Source organism: Ursus arctos, unplaced genomic scaffold (genome assembly GCF_023065955.2).
Source record: "Ursus arctos isolate Adak ecotype North America unplaced genomic scaffold, UrsArc2.0 scaffold_13, whole genome shotgun sequence".
NCBI classification, from domain to species: domain Eukaryota; kingdom Metazoa; phylum Chordata; class Mammalia; order Carnivora; family Ursidae; genus Ursus; species Ursus arctos.
In genome coordinates, this window is record NW_026622797.1 from 50,927,387 (window position 1) to 50,946,528 (window position 19,142).

General features: G+C 47.4%; 1 protein-coding gene across 1 annotated transcript in view; it reads right to left on the bottom strand.

Moving 5' to 3' along the window:
• Positions 1-16,003: 16,003 nt before the first annotated feature.
• Positions 16,004-19,142, bottom strand: part of NR2E1 (nuclear receptor subfamily 2 group E member 1) — a 101,626-nt gene continuing 98,487 nt past the window's right edge. Inside the window, exon 9 of the mRNA XM_057311222.1 lies at positions 16,004-17,429. Within this exon, the coding sequence (XP_057167205.1) occupies positions 17,267-17,429 (163 nt within the window). The 3' untranslated portion in view covers positions 16,004-17,266. The remainder of the gene's footprint in view (positions 17,430-19,142) is intronic.

Sequence of the window (19,142 nt, forward strand, 5' to 3'; positions counted from 1 at the left end):
TATCTGGCATTTGGCTTCCTTCTTGGAGGTTCTGCCGTCATGACCCTCAGTTGTGGTGATGACCTCTGAGGGGGGACGCAGGGGGGATCTCCTTTTCATTACATCCTGTGGCTTTCGAGCTCAGCGCTCTTGTCCTGTTGCTTCAGCTTGCCTTGTCAGTATTTTGGTCACCGGAGTGAGGATACACACGGCCAGTGGCAGGCGGAGGCCGCTGGCCCCTAGACCTTCACAGATGAAGTCTGACGTCTGGATGTGCAGACAGCGTGGCGCACTGCCTGGCACGTAGATGAAGGGCTCGGTGGCTGCCAGCGGTGATGGTTACGCTGTGCAAGTGCTTGGGCCGAGAAACGAGTTAGGAGCTGTTTTAGGAGGATGAAGTGTAAGTCTTCCTCAGTACTTTGTGATCTCTGTCACAGAGCTTCCCTAGGAAGCAGATGATACCCTCTCACACGTGAGAAGACTGAGATGGTACAGGCGTAAGTGACGTGCTCACGATGCTACCCAGGATGTGATGGCTCTGGCTGGAGACTGTCGGGGTGTCTGACTCTAAGCCGTGCATTAGTGCACTTGCTTCTTTTGGACGGAGCCCGCAACCTGGTAGCCAGCCTTTACTTGGTGCTCAGTAAATTTATTGAATGAATGGAAGGACGAATTTTCAGTAACATTTCCTGTGTCCGCTAGGCTGAACATGGATGAATGAATGGATAGGGGGGTTTTTTTGGTTTTTGGTTAGATTTTTTTTTTTAAGTGTGCATATAAAAAACATTTTGGACATGAATAGCTTGCTGATCAGAAGTAGCTTACTTCTCTGCAGTTAGCTGTGTACCATAATTGCTCCCGAAGACTGAGTCCAAGATTTTTTTTTTTTTTAAGCTTCCTAGATAATTCTGAAACAGCCAGTTTGGACACTTAGCTAGAAGGCCCTTTTCCTAGAATTTGGTCAGATTTGATCTTAACCTAGCTCTTAAGTCATTACAAAACAAAGTCAAGAAATCAAAAGAAAGACAAATACCTTATGATTTCACCCATATATGGAATTTAAGCAAACAAGCAAAGGGTGGGGGAGGCAAACCAAGAAACAGACTCTGAACTATACAGAACAAACTGATGGTTACCAGAGGGGAGAGGGGTGGGAGGACTGGTTAAGTAGGTGATGGGGTTTAAGGAGTGCACTTGTGATGAGCACTGGGTGTTGTACACCTGAAACTAATATTACAGTGTGTGTTAACTAATTGGAATATTCATTCATTCATTCATTCATTCATTCATTCATTCATTTATTAGGCTCCACACCCAACATGGGGCTTAAACTCATGACCCTGAGATTAAGATTGGTGTGCTCTACCAACTGAGCCAGCCAAGGTGCCCCTACTTAACTGGAATTTTAGTAAAAAGAATTCCAGAAAGGAAATCAGAGGAGTCAGGACTTCTCAGATCCTGAGAACTTATTTTGTAACTCAGTTTGCAGTAAGTGAAATTTGTGTTATTCCAACCTTGCTAAGAAAATAAGACCTTGATTCAGAGTCTAAGATAATTCATTTAACAGTACAAAAGGAAATTTAGAGGATGCTGGTTAACATCTCACCAGATGCTTTCTCCTGTTAGAATGAAGGTCGTAAATGGAAGCAATTCAATAAAATCGAACAGCAACACCAACAAGCATTTTATATGTGCAAAGTGTTAACATAGGCAAGAGGCTAACCATGGCCCCTTTTCTCAAGAAACTCAGTCTTGTTAGGACATCATCATGAAAAGACTCAACTGACAGTCTAGCCAGAGAGAAGATATGGCAAATGTGAGGACAAGAAGGATTATGGGAGTTCAGATGGAGGCAAGAGAATGGCTATTCAAAATAAAGGGGGCTTCTGGTTTCAACTCTGCTGTGTAAAGAGATGAAAGTTGACACTCCTGTCCTTACAAGAAAAAGGTGGACAGGGGAGCCTGGGTGGCTCCATTGGTTAGGCGTCTGACTCTTGATTTTGGTTCAGGTCATGATCTCACCAGGGTGGTGAGATCGAGCCCTGCACTGGACTCTGCGCTGGGCTTGGAGCCTGCTTAAGATTCTCCCTCTCCCTCTGCCCACAGTCCCCCACCCCACACGCACATGTGCACTCCTCTCTCCCAGAAATGTGGGACAAACTGAAAATCAGTGTCTTTCCTTGAACCCACCCATTAGAATTGAGGTTGCAGGGCAAACCATCACCCCAAAATCTGGAGAGAGAGAGAGAGGCTCCTCTAGAATTGACAGTCAAAATCTGTTTATCTGGAGCAGAAGCTGCTGGAGCCATAAACCGGTAGGAACACTTCCACAGTAATACCGGGTTGCTGGAAGTTGAGTGTGGCCTAGCATGAGAGTGAGAAGTTCCTGGAGACTGCAGTTTTGGGCTTTTTACCTCCAGGCTCCCCGCCAGACACCCACAGTGAAGATCAAGGAAGATCCCCTTATGGGTCTGGCAAGGAGAGGAGATGAATAATCATTGTGAGGTACACCCAGAACCTTCTTTATTATAAAGGCCTGCTAGCCAGGGCAAAAGACTTTGCCAGAGCCAGAGTCCCTGTTGGAGGAAGGGCATTCTTTGCACACCTGCCCCTCTAGCCTTCCTGTCTCACCTAAGGGGGAGGGAAATATATATAGTCAACAAGGTTGTCAAGACCTCAAGGAAACAGATGGGGAATGCTGCCACCAGAGAAGGGAGGAAGGGACACAAGGGCAAGGCTCTACCACTGCGGAAACAGAGATTTAATCTGGGCACAATAGCATGCACACATCCCCTGCTTTACCACCACACCCCCAGAGCTCCCGTAGAGTCCTAGCGGGTCACGGCGGAATGCTGTAAGACAGACTCCGAGGAGGAGTCATGAGGGAAACCCGAAGTTAAGAGGGAGACAAAAGCAGACCTAAAGGAATTTGAAGCCTCTGGTACCTGTAACTACAGCAAAAAGCGAACACATCCACTCCCTAGCCAGATTACCATAAATCTTTGCAGAGGCCTATTTGCCTCACTTTCTGTTATCCAATGCAACATGTCTGGCTTTCAACCAAAATTGACAAGGCATGCCAAAAGGCAGGAAGTCTGGAGAGCGAAAGCAGCCATCAGAACCGGAGCCAGACATGACAGAGATTTTGGAATTGTCAGGCAGGGAATTTAAAATAACTATGTTCTATTTAAAATAACTATATAATACATTAAAGGTTTTAACAGAAGAAGACCACATGCAAAAACACAAGGGTAATATACTCAGAGAAACGGAAACTCTTAAGAACCAAGAGGATGTGGTAGACATGAGGGCCACTGTAATAGAAATGGAGAAGGCCTTCTGGGGGCTCGTGAGTAGGTTTGACACCTTCTAGGAAGAATCTGACCATCTGACGGTAGGTCACGAGAAACATCCCAAACTGAAATGCAAAGAAAAAACTAAAAACAAAAACATCCCAGAACTTCCAAAAACGGGATCCTTTCGAAAGCTGTAACCAGAATACCAGGAGGCAAAGAGAACAGAGCAGAAGAAATACTGAAGTAATAACGGCTAAGAAACTTCCAGAATTAAAGATACCAAACCACAGGTCCAGGAAGCTGAGGGGGTAGCAAGCAGGAGCGATTCAAAACAAAACAACGCATAGGCCTATCATATTCTAGTTGCAGAAAATCCCAGACCAACAGAAAAATCTTGAGAGAAGCCAGAGTGAGTCAAAGGAATGCTGGCTTGGCAGTTTTTAACTGCTTTTCATCAGCAGTGTGGAGGCCAGAGGTGGTGCTGTTGTTTAATCTGGAGTCTGGATTTGGATGGGGAAAAAAGTTGCATCTCTATACTCCGTGTTCTTGAGCTGGGATTTAGCGTTTCTTCCACTATGAAGGTAGGAGCCACCCAGACTAGTAGTAGTTTACGAGTACGGATGTCACGCGTGTTGTTGCAGATCTCGAAATACACTGTCACCACTTGAAAATGATTGTAGTTATTAGACCTGCCCCTGAATCTTGTTTAATGTGTTAAAGACAGGCCCATATATTATTTTATCACAAGTTTTAAAAACCGCTTTAATGGGGCACCTGGGTGGCTCCGTCAGTTAAGAGTCCGACTTTTGGTTTCGGCTCAGATCCTGATCACAGGGTTGTAGGATCGGGCCCTGTGTCAGGCTCCGAGCTCAGTGGGGCGTCTGCTGGATGGTCTCTCCCTCCGCCCCTCCCCCCACTCGTGCATGTGCCTGTGTGTGTGTAAAAAACACTTACGCACTTTAATAAATGATTTCAACAAATTGGTTTTCTTTATAATCCGGTGTGTTTTATTTTATGCTTTTATAAACACCTGAGTAGGGATCTTTGGCACCAAAGGGTCAGGAGCCGGTGATGTAACAGCTCCGAAAGGCTCCATCCCGAGGCGAGACCTGGACGTGGCCTGAGTCTGCTCCAAGCGGGGCGGCTTCGCTTGCTGTTGGGCTGCGGGGACAGGGCGAGCCTGGAAGCCTGGAAGCCAACCAGCCTACCGGCCGTGGAGTGCTGCGCTTTCACACGTATTATCTCACGTAATCCTCGAAACAGCCTCTTGGGTGGGTATTATCCTCGCGTTACCAAGCAAAGAACTGAGACCGTGTAAGTCATTTGTCCGAGGTCACAGGGCCAGTAAAAAGTGAAACTGGTGTACAAACGCCAATCTTTCTAATTCTGGAGCCAGTCGGTGCCTGGGCGATGCTGACCCCAAAGTGGTTTGCACAGGCCTTTGGCCGCGAGGTTGGGACCCACGCTGAGCGTTCCTCCCCCCCCCCCCCCAGCTGGGGCCTGGGGCCTCCTGGGCATCCGTGCCCCGGGGCTCACACAGTTGCCTTGATACCAGGGTTGTTATCCTAGAGGCCAGTGCAAGCAGAGACTCATTATCTTGATCTAAAGGAAAGTTAAACATTGAAGGGAACCTGGTTATAAAACTGGAACGTCCGTCCATGCTCGGCCCCTGCAAACACTGCAGCTTTGTCATTACTTAGCTTTCTCGGTACATTTCCTTTCCTTTCTAGCTAGATTATACTTTAATCCAGTTGTTTTCATGTTCAGTAAATCCAAACCATGTTTAACCGGTTTATTCATTGGAGAATCTCTGAGGTGAAGAAAGTTTTGTCCTTTCAACTGCACTGGGGATTTGCTGTCTTCTTTCTGTAAAGGGATTTTCCTGGACCTGTAACCTGAACATTTTGACCCGTGGGGTGTTTTCCCCCCACTACGAGCACACTTGTGAGGCTTGACCCTTTGTGTGCCGTGGAGCCGAGACAATGCCCTCCTGTGAACGGCTTCTCCCGCGGACAGTAGTCACCGACGGGAGGATATTAAGCCCTGGGCTGTCGCTCCCCGCAGCCTCGCTGCTCCCGGCCACTGCGGCCACCCCTGCTCGCGCGGCTGCGCGCTTCGGAACGGACCCACCGTTCTGTGCCGGCATTCTAGAGGGGTCCGCTCAGGGGCATCTTGAGAGCCGGCAGTCTGAGCTAAACTGAGGTGAGCTGGTCTCTCGGCCAAGTCCGTGCTGCTGAGACGGCGGGTCTTCACGCACGTTGTCTGCTGGCAGGATGAACCGGCCCGACTTTCATGGAAGGCAGTTCGGCAATAACGAAACTGTAAGCCCAGGAGTCCCACTTTGAGGAATTTACCTCACAGACGTTCTTTCCGTTTTGAGAAATGATATTTAAACAATATGGATACTTTCTCTGATTGTTGGTTGAGTATCTCTGGAAGATTATGAAAGAAACAGCTACTCTTGGCTGCCTGGTTGGGGGTGGACTAGACAGCGCAGGGCAGGGGTGAGAGGACGTCTCACTGCATACTCAAAGCAAACCAAACCCAACCACTTCTTATTCTGAAATCATTTAGGAATATACTGAAAAGTTGTAAAGCTAACACAAAGAGTTCCCATATACCCCCTCCCCTGTTGCCCTCATGTTGACATCTTCTATGACCAGGGTATTTTTGGCAGCTCTAAGAAACCAGCGTTGGTACATCACTATTCACTAACCTCCAAACTTTGACTTCCACCAGCTTTTCCACTAATACCCTCTTTCTGTTCCAGGATCCAGTCCAGAAGACCACGTGGCAGTTAGTGGTCACATCTCTTAAGCCTCTCTGGTCTGTGACATGTATACCCTTTGGAACTTTTTGAATTATGTCTCATGTGACTATTAACTATTCCAAAAAAATAAGTAAATTTTTTTAAAAGAAAGAGACGTACAGAGTCCTAGGATGTTAGAACTGTAAGGAATCTCAGGAGCAGTACAATCCAAGCCTCTCATTATTCAGACACACGAAGGGACTCGTCCAAGGCCCTCCCCTAACAGCAGACCCAGAGCCCAGACCAGAAGCCAAGAGGCAGGGCCAGGGAGTAGTAGCAAGAGGATAAGCTTCAAAGTCACCCACACTTGGGTTCAAATCCCAGCTCTGTGTCTTTGGACCAGTAAGTATCTTTAAAAAAAAAAAAAAAAAGTATTCATTTACCTGAGAGAGTTCGTGGAGGGAGGGGCAAAAGCAGAGGGAGACAGAATCCTCAAGCAGACTCCCCGCTGAGCCCATAGCCCAACTTGGGGCTCCATCCCAGGACCCCCGAGATCATGACCTGAGCCAAAACCAAGACTTGGGCACTCAACCGACTGAACCACCCAGGTGTCCCAATAGGTACTTTTTTGTCTGGATTCTTTCACTCAACATGTTTAAAGATTCAGCTATGTCGTTGCATGTATCCAGTAATTTGTTTAAAAAGACCAAACAAATAAACAATAGTTCTTTGAGGAAGTAGTCATGATTTCTAAGAATTTGTTGAGAAAAGAAAGTATTCTTTCATCCTTGAGCTCTACTTGTGCAGAAACGTGACACCGCGGCCCAAACTCTCTTTCCTTCCTGGAAACACTCAAGCACAGTGAGTGGCAGCCCCGCACTGCTGAAGGGGGAGCAGTGGGAAAGAACACTGGGAGGTGAGAGCCCCTGGCATACCTTCACTGCCCTGTGCAAGGGCCTGAGAAGCAAAGTAAGCTCCTAATAGAGGCACTGAGTAGACCCATTCCATACTAAGAAGCAGGGAATTGGTCTTTTATATGGGCTGCAAAATTCAGTTGTGGAAGCTGGGGAGAGCCTGAGCTCCGGGGTCAGCCAGCTGCGGGACCTTGGACATATCACTCACCTGCCTGTGCCTCCGTGTGAAGCTAGGGGAGTGGAAAGCCATCTCTAAATTCTGTCGGTTTCTCGCTGTCGCTTCTCTCACCACTGACACACCGGTCAGAGATGGCCCTCTTCAGCTTTCATGCCCTTGTGTGTCCTGTAGGCATCAGTGAGACACCATGGATAGGTAGATTTTCCCTGAACTTGCCTAAGAAGTCCCAAGAAGGCAGGCACCTCCTTATGACCTGCCACACTGCATGTACCTCCCCAGACCTGCCAACGCTGGCGTTCCCCCCGCCAGGATTAAGGCAGGCAGTGCTCCAGCTTTGGAAATTTGTTTTAAAAGATTCATTTATCCATTTTAGAAAGAGAGAGGGCATGAGAGCAGGGAAAAGGGCAGAGGGGGAGAGAGAGAATCTCAAGCAGATTCCCTGCCAAGCGAGGAGCCTACCACAGGGCTTGATCTCACGACCCTGAGCTCATGACCTGGGCAGCAATCAAGAGTTGGGCATTTAACCTACTGAGCCCCCCAGGTGCCCCTCTGGCTTTGGAAATTTTAAATAAATTTGTTAACTGTAAAAGTAAATATGAATAATGCAAAAACTAATACAGATATAAATACAAGAAATATGTCAATCTATAAAAAATTATAAAACCACCTAATTGTTCAGAAAGTAGTTAAAAAAAAGTACCCATAATCCCACCATTTTTTCTAGGCAAATTTCATATACTAAAACCTCCACATCATTTTGCAGATCCGACAACAAATGTGGAAGGTATACGAGATGTATTTGTGCTACCTTCTTTTACTGGACATTTTTATTATTTTCATTATTATAAAGAACACTATGGTGAGCATCTCCATGCATAGAGCTCTTGCTATATTTCAGGGGGTTTTTTGAGCCCAAGTTCCAGAAGGACATCCAAAGACGTGAGTGAATACCTTTGGCTTGCGATACAAGTTGCTAAGGTGTTTTCACAGGAGCGTGTGCCGACTGAGTGTCAAGAGCATTTTGTAAAACGCCTGACCCACTGTGGCACTTTTCCTCCGGGGAAGGTGCCTTCCTTGGCGGTGTGTTCTCTCAGCTGGGAGGCGAGCTCGGCCCTCTGACTCCTCTGCTGGCTTGCTGCCTGGAGGAGAGGCTCTGTTTCCAGGCCTCGGCCAGCTGTGTGGGGGACACAGCCTGCTGACCCCGGCCCGTCTGGTGTTGACGGCGTACGTTTCTAAACGACCATGGACGCAGTGCTATAGGGCGGCCTGGACTACTGCCACTGTCTTTCTTCAGCAGTGTCTGGTCAGATGAATTTAAAAAAAGAAATAAGGTGAGGGGCCCCTGGGTGGCTCAGCTGACTGAGCATCTGACTCTTGAGCTCAGGTCGTGATCTCGGGATCCTGGGACGGAGCCCCTCGTCGGGCTCTGTGCTCAGCGGGGAGTCTGCTGGAGAGTCTCTCGCTCCCTCTGCCCCTCCCCCTGCTCTCTCTCTCTCTCTAAAATAAATAAGTCTTTTTAAAAAGAAGACATAAGGTAAAAAAAAAAAAAAAGAAGAAGACATAAGGTGACATACTTTGGGCCGGTGCAGTATAAAGGGAACCAAAAACAGACGTCAAATGTTGGGTTAGGCCGAAGGGTTTGGTGGAAAGCACGGGAGTCATTCATTCCAAAAGGGATTCAAGGTAACCACAGAAGTTTACTGATTGCTGTTAGACAAAGTCCCTCAGCCCCTCATTATTTTCGTCTTGACACTTGTCAAGTGGATCAGTAGAACCTATCTCCTCAGTGTAATGGACCCCAGATACTCCACACTAACACCCTGAACTCTTCGTTCAACAAATCCTGACTGTGTTCTAGGTACGGCACACAGAACTGGGCGTCACCGTCTAGTAGGGGACTGAAGGTGTGTGTGGACATGACAACTTAAGGCAGAAAGTGATGCCCAAAGCAAGGTGTATACACCCTTTGGAATCTGATTCCAGGCTTGTTTCGAACATATCTCCCTTCAGCCGCTACCGACACGTCCTCCAGCCTCTGAAGCTTCAACCTAAAAATGCCAGTCGGACGGGCATTTGCACATGCTGTTCCAGCTAAACTGCCCTTCCCGTTGGTCAGCACCTGGTTCACCCCTGCTCATCCTTCAAGAGGCAGTGTAACTGTCACCAGCTCAGCGAAGGCTTACTGCACGTCCCAGGGCAGAGATTCCTCTGCTCTAGTGGCCCCTTAGCAAGGCAGCCACATCTCCATTTATGATGGCCGTTGTCACCGTGTGCTAACTGTGTCTCTGGTCTCCCTTACTAGACCACGAGGGGCTCCTTGAGGGCTTTACCATTCCTCCCTGTGTCCTGGCCCTGGAGCTCAGGCCTGGTGTATGGCAGACCCTCAGTCAGCCTCACCGGGTGAAGAAATGAATGAACGACGAATATCGTAACACATGGGGTTATGGCCTCCTGTTGAGCTGGACGGGAGTTTGGAGAGCCGTCTATTTTCACCTATTTCACAGTTCAAATGATTCAGGCAGCTCCTTAGAGCAAATGCAGGAGGCCCAAATGAAACTCACTACAATTCAAATTGCAGAGATAAACAATTTCTTTAGTTTACCTACAATTCACCTGGTCTTCACAAACTCCCACCTGCTGCTTAGAGATAAAAATTCACTTTGCATCTTATCTTGTGGGGGTGATTTAAATAGCCCTTTGGGTATGTTGCGGTCTCCCAGAGAGTGACCTCTTCTCCCTGATTTTCTCCCCAAGAAAGTGCAGCAGAAATGTGCTCCCGGTTGTCAGAAGAACTGGGGTCCTCAGGCGCAGTGCCCCTGACCCCCTGGTCTCAGGAACGGCCCCTGCTGAGGGGTTGCCCACCTGTAGGTATTTGCACCGAGCACTCCCACGGCTCTAAGTTGTGGTCTGGGCTCCAGGTTTGGTCAGAGCCTGTGCCAGCCCCTCAAGGACAGGGCCCCGCTTCAGGTCTTGGTGGCTGCTGACTCCTGGACCTCTGCCAAGTTCTCCAGAAAGTCCTAGACCCAGGAATCCACCCTGACCCCCCACTGACCAGTCTGTCACCTCGCCCTGCCACGGCCAGCCCCTAGTTCTCAGGTCGGCTTCTGCATAAGAGGAAAACTGAGAGACACTGAAACCTCAGGACCTCACTTGTCTTTCCACATGCTGTGGCCAGGTGACTAGGGCCACCCCCAGAGTATTGTGGAAGCAGCCTCAGAGTACTGTGGCCTACCAGAATCCACATGTGGAAGCAGAAAGCCCCTTCTTCCCCGGAAGTTATCCTACCTTCTCCATGTCCCTCCCCAGCTCCAGGTCAAAGGTCTGGAAGTTGGGAGACAGACATGGGCCTGGTTCACTCTGCTTCACACTGTGGTTTTCCTTCTCCCCTCAGACTCAAAAAGTAGGAAGGAAGGAGCTTTTCTTTTACTTCCTCCCTTGACTTCAACCATCAAGCAGCACACCTCATGGCTTCGCTGTCCTAAGCCAAAGCAGAATTTTCTCTACACTACAGGACTCGGTGAACTTGGTTCTCTAGGTTCTGCCTTTGGTAAAGGAGAGAATGGAGCGTCCAGGTGGCTCAGTCAGCTAAGCGTCCGACTCTTGATTTCGGCTCAGGTCATGGTCTCAGGGTCGTGAGATCGAGCGCCTCATCTGGCTCTGCTGCGCGTGGAGCCTGCTTAGAATTCTCTCTCCCTCTGTCCCTCACCCCCCACCCACCCCCGCTCACGTGTGCTCTCTCTCAAAAAAAAAAAGAAAAAAGAAAAGAAGGAAAAAAAAAAAGAAAAAGTAAAGAACGAAAGATTTAGAAAACTCGAAATAACAAGCCTGGTTTGTAATGTTATTGTGTTGTTTAGACCTATTTTCCAGATCAGAAGCAGAACCCTCCTCCTCCCCTCCTCCTCTCCTTTCATTCTTTTTATAGAAAATCCCAGTATTTCTCTCAGCCAAATGGACATCTCAGCCAGACAAAGGCAAGGGTGAAATGCTCAGAAAGGTATGCAAACAACATATTAAATCGTTTTCAAAATAATTCAGATGTACTACATGGGTAGGAACCAGAAAAAAATAGGCAAACATGGAAATACTTGTGTGAGGGAGGTGGAATTATAGGTGATTTTTCCCCTCCAGATTTTCCTATATTATTATCTAATAAAAGAAAGTCACTTTAAATGTTGTTGTAATGTTTTATTTAAAATAAAAATAACTACCCTGTCCCCTCTGGTCCACAATCCACCTGTCATGTATGTGTGAGATAATCCAGCAGGCACTGTGTCCACTTGAAACCGAATCAGCCAAGCCAACCCTCCCAGGAGGTGGAACGCAGCTACTGTCCCCGGGCCACTCTGGTCACAAGCCCCTGCATGCAGGAGGAAGCCTGGAGGTACTCCAGGCTGTGGAAGGGGGCACAGGGCGTCCACTGCTCCAGGCTTAGCTGCTCTTTATGGGGTTCCAAAGGATCTCTGAACAAAGGGGTTGGGGAGGAGTGCTACTCCTTAGGCCCGACAGCCTCAACCCCCACTTCTGAACTAGAGGTAATCTGGACCCACTGCCCTTGCTCGACATGACTCTGAGTTGCCCAGTGTCTAAAGAATCCATTGCTCTTTCTTATTCCTGAGTCCTGAAGAGACCTTCCCTCCCCTGGCAAGAACGGGCTTCCTCCTTTTGACACGTAGGGCTGAGGAAGCTGGGAGCTCGCTGGCCCCTGGGGGAGCAGGCCGCAAAGAGCTCGGGGAGTCCGGTCAAGGGGGCACAGCCCCTCCCTGCACACCAGGAGCTCCCCTGCTTCAGCCTCCCCACAGCCCCTGGATGCTCAGCTCTGAATCACAGGCTGCTGCCAATTACAAAAGGACTCTTAACTCTGTTCCGCAGCCCCTTGATTGATAGCACTGGTGAGGGAAATTATAAGCCTTAATGATCACGTTAATTTCTGGGGAAAGGGAAGCGGTCAGAAGAGGTTCTCAATCACAAGCGCCACAATCAGCTGGGGGAGTTCAATGACAGGCCAGAGCAGGGAAAGAGGAGGGAGAATTAACTTTCTTAAAGGTCATCAGCGAGTGCTGGGAGAGTAACCAGGCATCAGAGATTCGAGGCACAGAAGATCCTGGAGCCTGGATGCGAACCCCTGTCCCCGGGCTCCTGACTGAGGGCGGGTATCAGTGCTTCCCATCCTCAGCCTTGCACCCTGGCGCAAGCCCGGGCTCTGCCCAGAGATTCTGCTCTCATCGTCCTGGGGATACGGCTCTGACGCTGAGAGCTCTGAGAGCTCCGCAAGGGGTTCTCTGAGCAGCCCTGATGGAGAACGACTTGTCTCAGCGAAAGGATCTGGGGGCAAGTAGTTAGGATTGAGCGTGTTTGGAAATCCACTTGATCTGATTGGTTCTTGCCACCGAGGGCAATTTCTTCTGCTGGTCTCCTGGCCCCACCTGAAGACCGGAGTGAGCAGAAGGCCACCTTTCTCTCCTAAAAATCAAACCTAGGACTTGGGCCTCCTCAAAGCATTGACCCTACTCGCAGTTTCCCAGCAGAGCATTGCAACACCGGGGTAGGTCAGGAAGCTGCCCAGGGTATGTGGCAACATCCAGGTCACCGTATTAGGGAGCCGGCCCTCTGCGCGTGGCTGGGGAGCCCAGCTCAGGACGGTCTCTGTACTGGTCAGCAGTATGCAGAGCCAAAAGCCACTTCATGTTCCAAAATAGGCTTCACAAATCTACAAAGAGGATTTGAAAATACAGACTAAATAAAATAAACCGTGTGTCATTTGTGGTAAAGGCACTGGAGTTCATCAAAGAGAGTTATTGTTCTTCAATTTTTCCTGAGTGATTGTAACAAATGTTATTGTAAAATGAGCGGCTTGAGATCCTTGGAGCAGCATCTTAGCAGCAGAAAGTGTCTGCCAAGCTACTTCGGCACTATCTTTTATTTAAAAAAAAATACATCATCATGTATCTACTTCCTCTCAACCTTCCTGGTGACATGGGTACACTCAGACGTGCACAGGAGAGGCCCGGACTGAAACCTCTGGGGAAGCAAGCTCTACGGCGGGCAGGCTGAGACCACTCGGCCAGCCCGGGAAACAGCGCAGCAGACGCGCGTTCATAACAGAAACACAGGCGTTCTCTGTATTTTTCTAACAGCTTCTGAAGTGTTCATCAAGCCTGTGTCTGATTAAGCACTTTTAAATTCCGAGCAGTGAAATGGGCCCTCTCATACCCTCTTGGCAGGAGTGCAAATTGATACAACCCTTTTGGAGAGCCATTCGGTTGTATGGATCAAAATTAAAAATGCATATAATCTTTGACCCAGAAATGCCACTTCTAAGAATTCTTCCTACAGAGACACCCCAAGTCCATGGAAGGGTACATGGAAAGATGGTTCTTTGCAGCTTATACAGTGAAAACCAGCAAGTAACTTAGAGTCCGTCAGTAAGGAATTAGTTGGGTAAACTACAGTTAATCGGTAAAATGGAATACGAGGCAGATGTTAAGAAGAGTGAGGCAGAGCCATAGGTTCCCCCAGAAGAGAGAGCCATACACACAAAAATAACTTGCAGAAACGTCGGTTTCCATTTTTATAAGGATTAAGGACAGCAACCACAGTGCACATCTCTGGTCAAGGGGTTCAGTTCCTGGGCTCCTAAATTGGACTAAAAACCCTAAACTATAAGTGAAATAATTTGGGAGCCTTAATTCAGCTCCTGAACTCACCTCCTGTTCCTTCTCTCCTCTAAGATCAAAGGACAAGTAGAAGTGCTTCAGATGCAAATGTAAGATTCCTCACCTAATTGTCACAGTATGTATATAATACTTTTGAAAAGCAACCCTCCCAGATTTAGAAAAACCATTTGTTGAAAGAGCAGAAGTCGCTTGGCTAGGTCCGCCTTCTCTTGTGTATTCAAATCCCATATATCGGAATGGCATAACTTGAATTTGCATATTCAAGGACTCTGTGGCACAGCCCCCAGCCCCCAGGGTCCATACAGGATATCTGCCTTAAAATCCACGCAAGCACTGAGATTCTTAAAGATCCAGCAGAGATCCCCAAATCCCAGGAGAGAGTGCTACAGAGTTTCTAATCCCGGGCTTTTTCAAATGCTGAAAGCCAGCTTTGATTCATGCTTATGATGGCAGACATGCCCCAAACAGAGGCAGGTCCAGTGGAATCTCTTCTAGGGCAGGTCACAGGAAACTTACACCCTCTTAACTTCACTGAGAATATTTTCAATGGATTAAAATAGATTCTATGAATGTGATAGATTTTATTATAGGTCGGTGATACCCTTCCAACCCCTCCTCCATGAGAGGAATATACTTCCCTGCCTGAGGGAGGTTGGGCTTGGCCACGCGTGTCTGGCTTTGGCCAGTGGAAAGTGACCAAATGTGACATGAGCAGCAGTTTCAAATGTGTTTGCGTGGTTTGGCTCAGCCCCTCTCACTTCTGCACTCTGCCATGCAAAGAAGGGGCTTTCGGGAAGCCGCTAGTCCAGAGTGAGGAAACACTGGAGCACGCTTGAACCCAAAACTCCAGCCTGGAGCCAGGCCCAGCTGAGCCTCCAGGGACCCGCAGTGCCGCAGTGCCGTAAGCAGGAAATTCAAGTTCAAGTTCGCTGGTGTAAGCTTTGGAGGTTATTCAGCATTCTTGAAGCGGAACTTGACTAAGACAGGGAGGAATAGCCTTAGACTCCTTGCTCAGCTTTACCAAATCTTGTCATTGATCTCATATTTGTTTCCGATTCTTTTTTGTCTTATGAAATAAGCCATTTTAACATCTTCTTGGTACCTTTCACTAATCCCATACATTCCAAAGGTAACCACTATTACGCAGTTAGTGTTTATCCTACTCATGCTTGTTTTAAATATTTGTGATATATTCATTTATCTATAAACATAATCTGGTCTTGTTCTGTAGGCTGAAACATTACATTAACACCGAGCTCTATGTATCCTTTGTGATTCACTTCCCACCCACTCGCACGCTGTATTTCACAACATGGACCCTTGTTGAATACTTTGGCTCCAGTCTTCTCGCTTTAACTCCTCCCTTTATATGTAATACTGTATATAGCACAATGTACCTGTTCTCCGCTGGTGGATATTTTCATTGTCAAACATGAACGGTGTTTCGAGGAACGTTCTTGCACACATCTTTGAGTACCTCACTTTTCTGTAAGACTCACTTCTCCTCTCTGTGGACTCAGTGGAGGTGTGCCTGGCTGGTTGAACTCCCACACAGGCAATCTCTAAGGTCAATTTAGCCAGGAGTTGCTACTAGCTCTGCTCCAGACTCTGGCTGGAGCTGCCGCCCAGGGGGGAGCCCACAGCACCCCTGGCCTCGGGCACCTCTGATTTCCGCCCCTGGCCACTGGCAGTGGGGCTGGTGCCCTGAGATTTGCTGGGAACATAACACACTTTCTACTGCTCCTTCCCCATCTTACCGATGCAGACCTTCACACTTTATCTTTTTGATCACTAAATGATTTCAAGTTCCTGGTCAGGACTGAAATGCTAGCAAGAGAGTTGGAGGAGTGAGTGAGTGAATGAAGACTGTTAATCGGCGTCTTTCTTCTTCACACAGCAATTTTTCTAACAGATGCAATTACATTTGAGAGCTGCAGAGAACGGAATCTTATGTTTTATTTCTTTATTCATCATTTTACAAATGGGATTCACTGTAAAAAGGAAATTGCCTTTGTGGTTCAGTTCTTCAGGCTGGAGTGATCTGAGTTTCAGTTTCTAGACCAGCTGGACCGCCACCCCGTAGCTGGTGGGTGAGAACCAGCCAGGGAGGGAGGCTAAGAAATCAGGTAGAGTTCCTTTAAATCCAATATATTTTTATTCTTTGTAAATACAATGAGTACAACCTTTTAACTTCACAAATCAGTTAATTCACTTTGTACAAGAAAAGTTTTACTCATCCTATGATAGTCCAAGTGCTGAATATTTTTCCTCAGTGCTAGTACCTAATAAATCAAAATGTGAAAAGTACAGCAGCTATTTTAAAATGGTTGTTTCTACATTTCCATAAGTATAGATTCATACCAAAGGAGCAGCTTATAGTATAGGACGGTGTGTGTGTCTGTGTGTGTGCATGCGTGCATTCAAGGCTTTACTAGAAACCGGTTTTCTGAAAGGCATTGAAGAGTCTCAGGCTGTTAGCAATGGATCGATCAAGAAACCTTTTAGCCTTCATCTCCTTGTGGTTCCTTCTGGCATCATGTCTCTGTTCATTTACTCTGGTGTGACTCGCTGAAACACGAGTTTGGACCCCCATCGCCTTTGGTTTCAGCACTTTGTTAACGGGACAGCGCTCTGCCTCATCCTTCACCTCCGCTTTATTTGGTTTTGCTGTTTATTCATCCTCCCTCGACTTGCGTTCTTTTAGTAAAGCTCTTCTATTTTTGAGATGTTATCCAACCTGAAGTCCTGGTGAGAATCTCTTTTTCGTCCACCAGTTACTTTGACAAGGTTGCCTGGCCTAGGTATTGAAGAGAAGGAGGAGGAGGAGGAGGAGGAGGGGAAGAAGAAGGAGAAGAACAAAAGAAAGAGAAAGGAGAGAAAAAAGATAGAGAAGAAGCAAGTCTCACGGCATAAGCTACCTTTCATTTACTAACTCAGTCCTGAAGGCCACTTCATGATGTATTACGATAGAAGAAAAACTTTTGATAAAACTTTTGATTTAAAACCTAACCATTATTTTTAAAATAAATTCTCCAACGTAAAATAGTTCTGAAGGCTGCCATATGATGTTATACACAGAGCTCTATTTGGTTACCCAAGTTCATATGCTAAAAAGGAAAAGAAAGTTCTACTGATGGTTCAGCTTTTGAGAGTTCAGCCCGATCTTCCAGGTAAGAGGCAGAATGGCACAGCCTGCGGCAACCCCCCTGATTCAGCCTCCCTCCCAGGGCATGGCAGCAGGGAGTTCTCTCTGCTCCGGTGGTTCTGTGACGCCCCCTCTCCTTCCCCGCTGCCCTACCCTGGGGGAGGCAGCAGGTCAAAGCCACTGGAACTGTTTTGTGTCCATTGGCATGTTTTACTGAAGGCTACACGTTCCCAGGTTTATGCTTCCTGAAGGGTTTGTTAGTTGAGGCTTGTTCTCCGTGGGTAGAAGTTCATCAGATACGGTCCCACCCTGAAAAGCGGGGACTCGGAGCTTAGATATCACTGGATTTGTACATATCTGAAAGCAGTCTTGTAATCGGCACGTTGCCGATGGTTTTTTTGAAAAACACTTCTTCTATGGTTGATGGACTAATAGAACGTAAAGCTGGCAAAAGCAACAGGAGTTTTCCAAAGCGACAGGGTTGTGTGGGATATCTGGAAGAGGAGAAGCCATGAAAGCAGGGTAAGATCCATTACTCATGGAAATTCATATCCCATCCTTGAAGGCACACCCTCTTCCTGGCCGGGCCTCTTTACTCCCCCACTCTCCCTGCAACAGGCCCTGCTCTTTGAGGGCTGAACAGTCGAGGCGTGAAGAGCCTAAAGGATGCTGCCAAGATCGTGTGCTGTCTCTACATTAGCATAAGGGCTTGCATTTTGTTTGGAGGAAAAGTAATTTTAATTTTTTTAAAGATTTTATTTATTTATTTGAGACAGAGCGATCACGAGTGGGGTGAGGGGCAGAGGGAGAAGCAGGCTCCCCGCTGAGCAGGGGGCCCCATGCGATGTGGGGCTCGATCCCGGGACTCTGGGATCATGACCCGAGCCAAAGGCAGATGCTTAACCGACTGAGCCACCCAGGCACCCCAGAAGAATAATTTTAAAAAACATGGTACTAAGTTCAGGTCAGATAATACACTGAAGGCTGCCAGGGGAGGAATTCACCACTCTGCTGAGGATAAAGGTAATGCTAACATCCATGTTTTCTGATTCCCAAGGCTCCTTCCTCAGTCTCGTTCCCTCGGATAAAATGGATTCCTTTTCTAAGCAATTCTGCAAATTATTATTCAGGCATTATACTTAGTCACTCTCAGGAATAATTCCGTCCTTATTACACTGCAAATTAAAGACTAAGTTCTGTTGGGTGGTAGTGCCATCCAACTTTCATGTCAATGAAATTGGCATATAATTAAAGATGTGAGAAATTGCTTAACAATTTCCTCTCTTGATGTCCAACATACGTCTGTGCTCAGATGTGCAAGTTCAATTTTCTGCTGCCCTTAGATGCCTGTACCTCACTGCGGCCCTGATGCTTCCTCCATCAATTGTTTGGAATTAGCTGTCTATATATTTTACAAGGAGGGCTCCCTCCTCTACAGCAAACCACCCAGAAGACTGAGCTCCAGGGACACCTATCTGTAAGTAAGTCAGGTTTAACCCCTCCCTGGCCACAGCGTGCTGGAAACTGACAGATACCAAAATTCCTTCACAGGAGTTAGGTAGCTGAACACCGAGTTTAACTGACCAATAACTTCACCCTGCAAATAGAATCCTGGGGAGCAACTGTCATGGTTGTCTCTTAGCTTTGGGCACCTGGGAGTCCCTCTCTTCAACCTGATACTAGGCCGATAGTTCTTTCTGGACCTCTGAGGACCTCTTTGGCTCTTTTGCTGCCCAGCTTTATTATCACCCATGGACAAGGACCACCAGACCATATTTAATGTGGTCTGGAAAGGGTGGAACTTATCTACATTTAAAAAAAAAATACCTGTATCCCATCACTTGCTGTCCTGGCTGATAGTATCTTCTATGTTTTCTGGAATGTCATCCCAAGACCCACGTCTCCCTTCTACCTTACTCTCTTCAACAGCTCTGTCTCCCTTCCCAGGGTCAGGCTGAGGAGCAAGAATTCTGCAGCGGGTGGGAGGCAGTGGCCATGTAAACAAGCCTCCACTGTGTCTTCAGTGTTCACCCAACATGCTGGAAGTTTCCTATGGTGAGGAACCACTGTGGGAAATAGTAACTTCCAGAAAGGATGGATTTTGGAGACTCCAGAGACCATTAACTCTGGATTTTCTGCATGTAGATTATCCACTCACCTACTCACCCACTTCTTTTATTTCCTAGTTAAGAAGGGGCTGGTTAGTC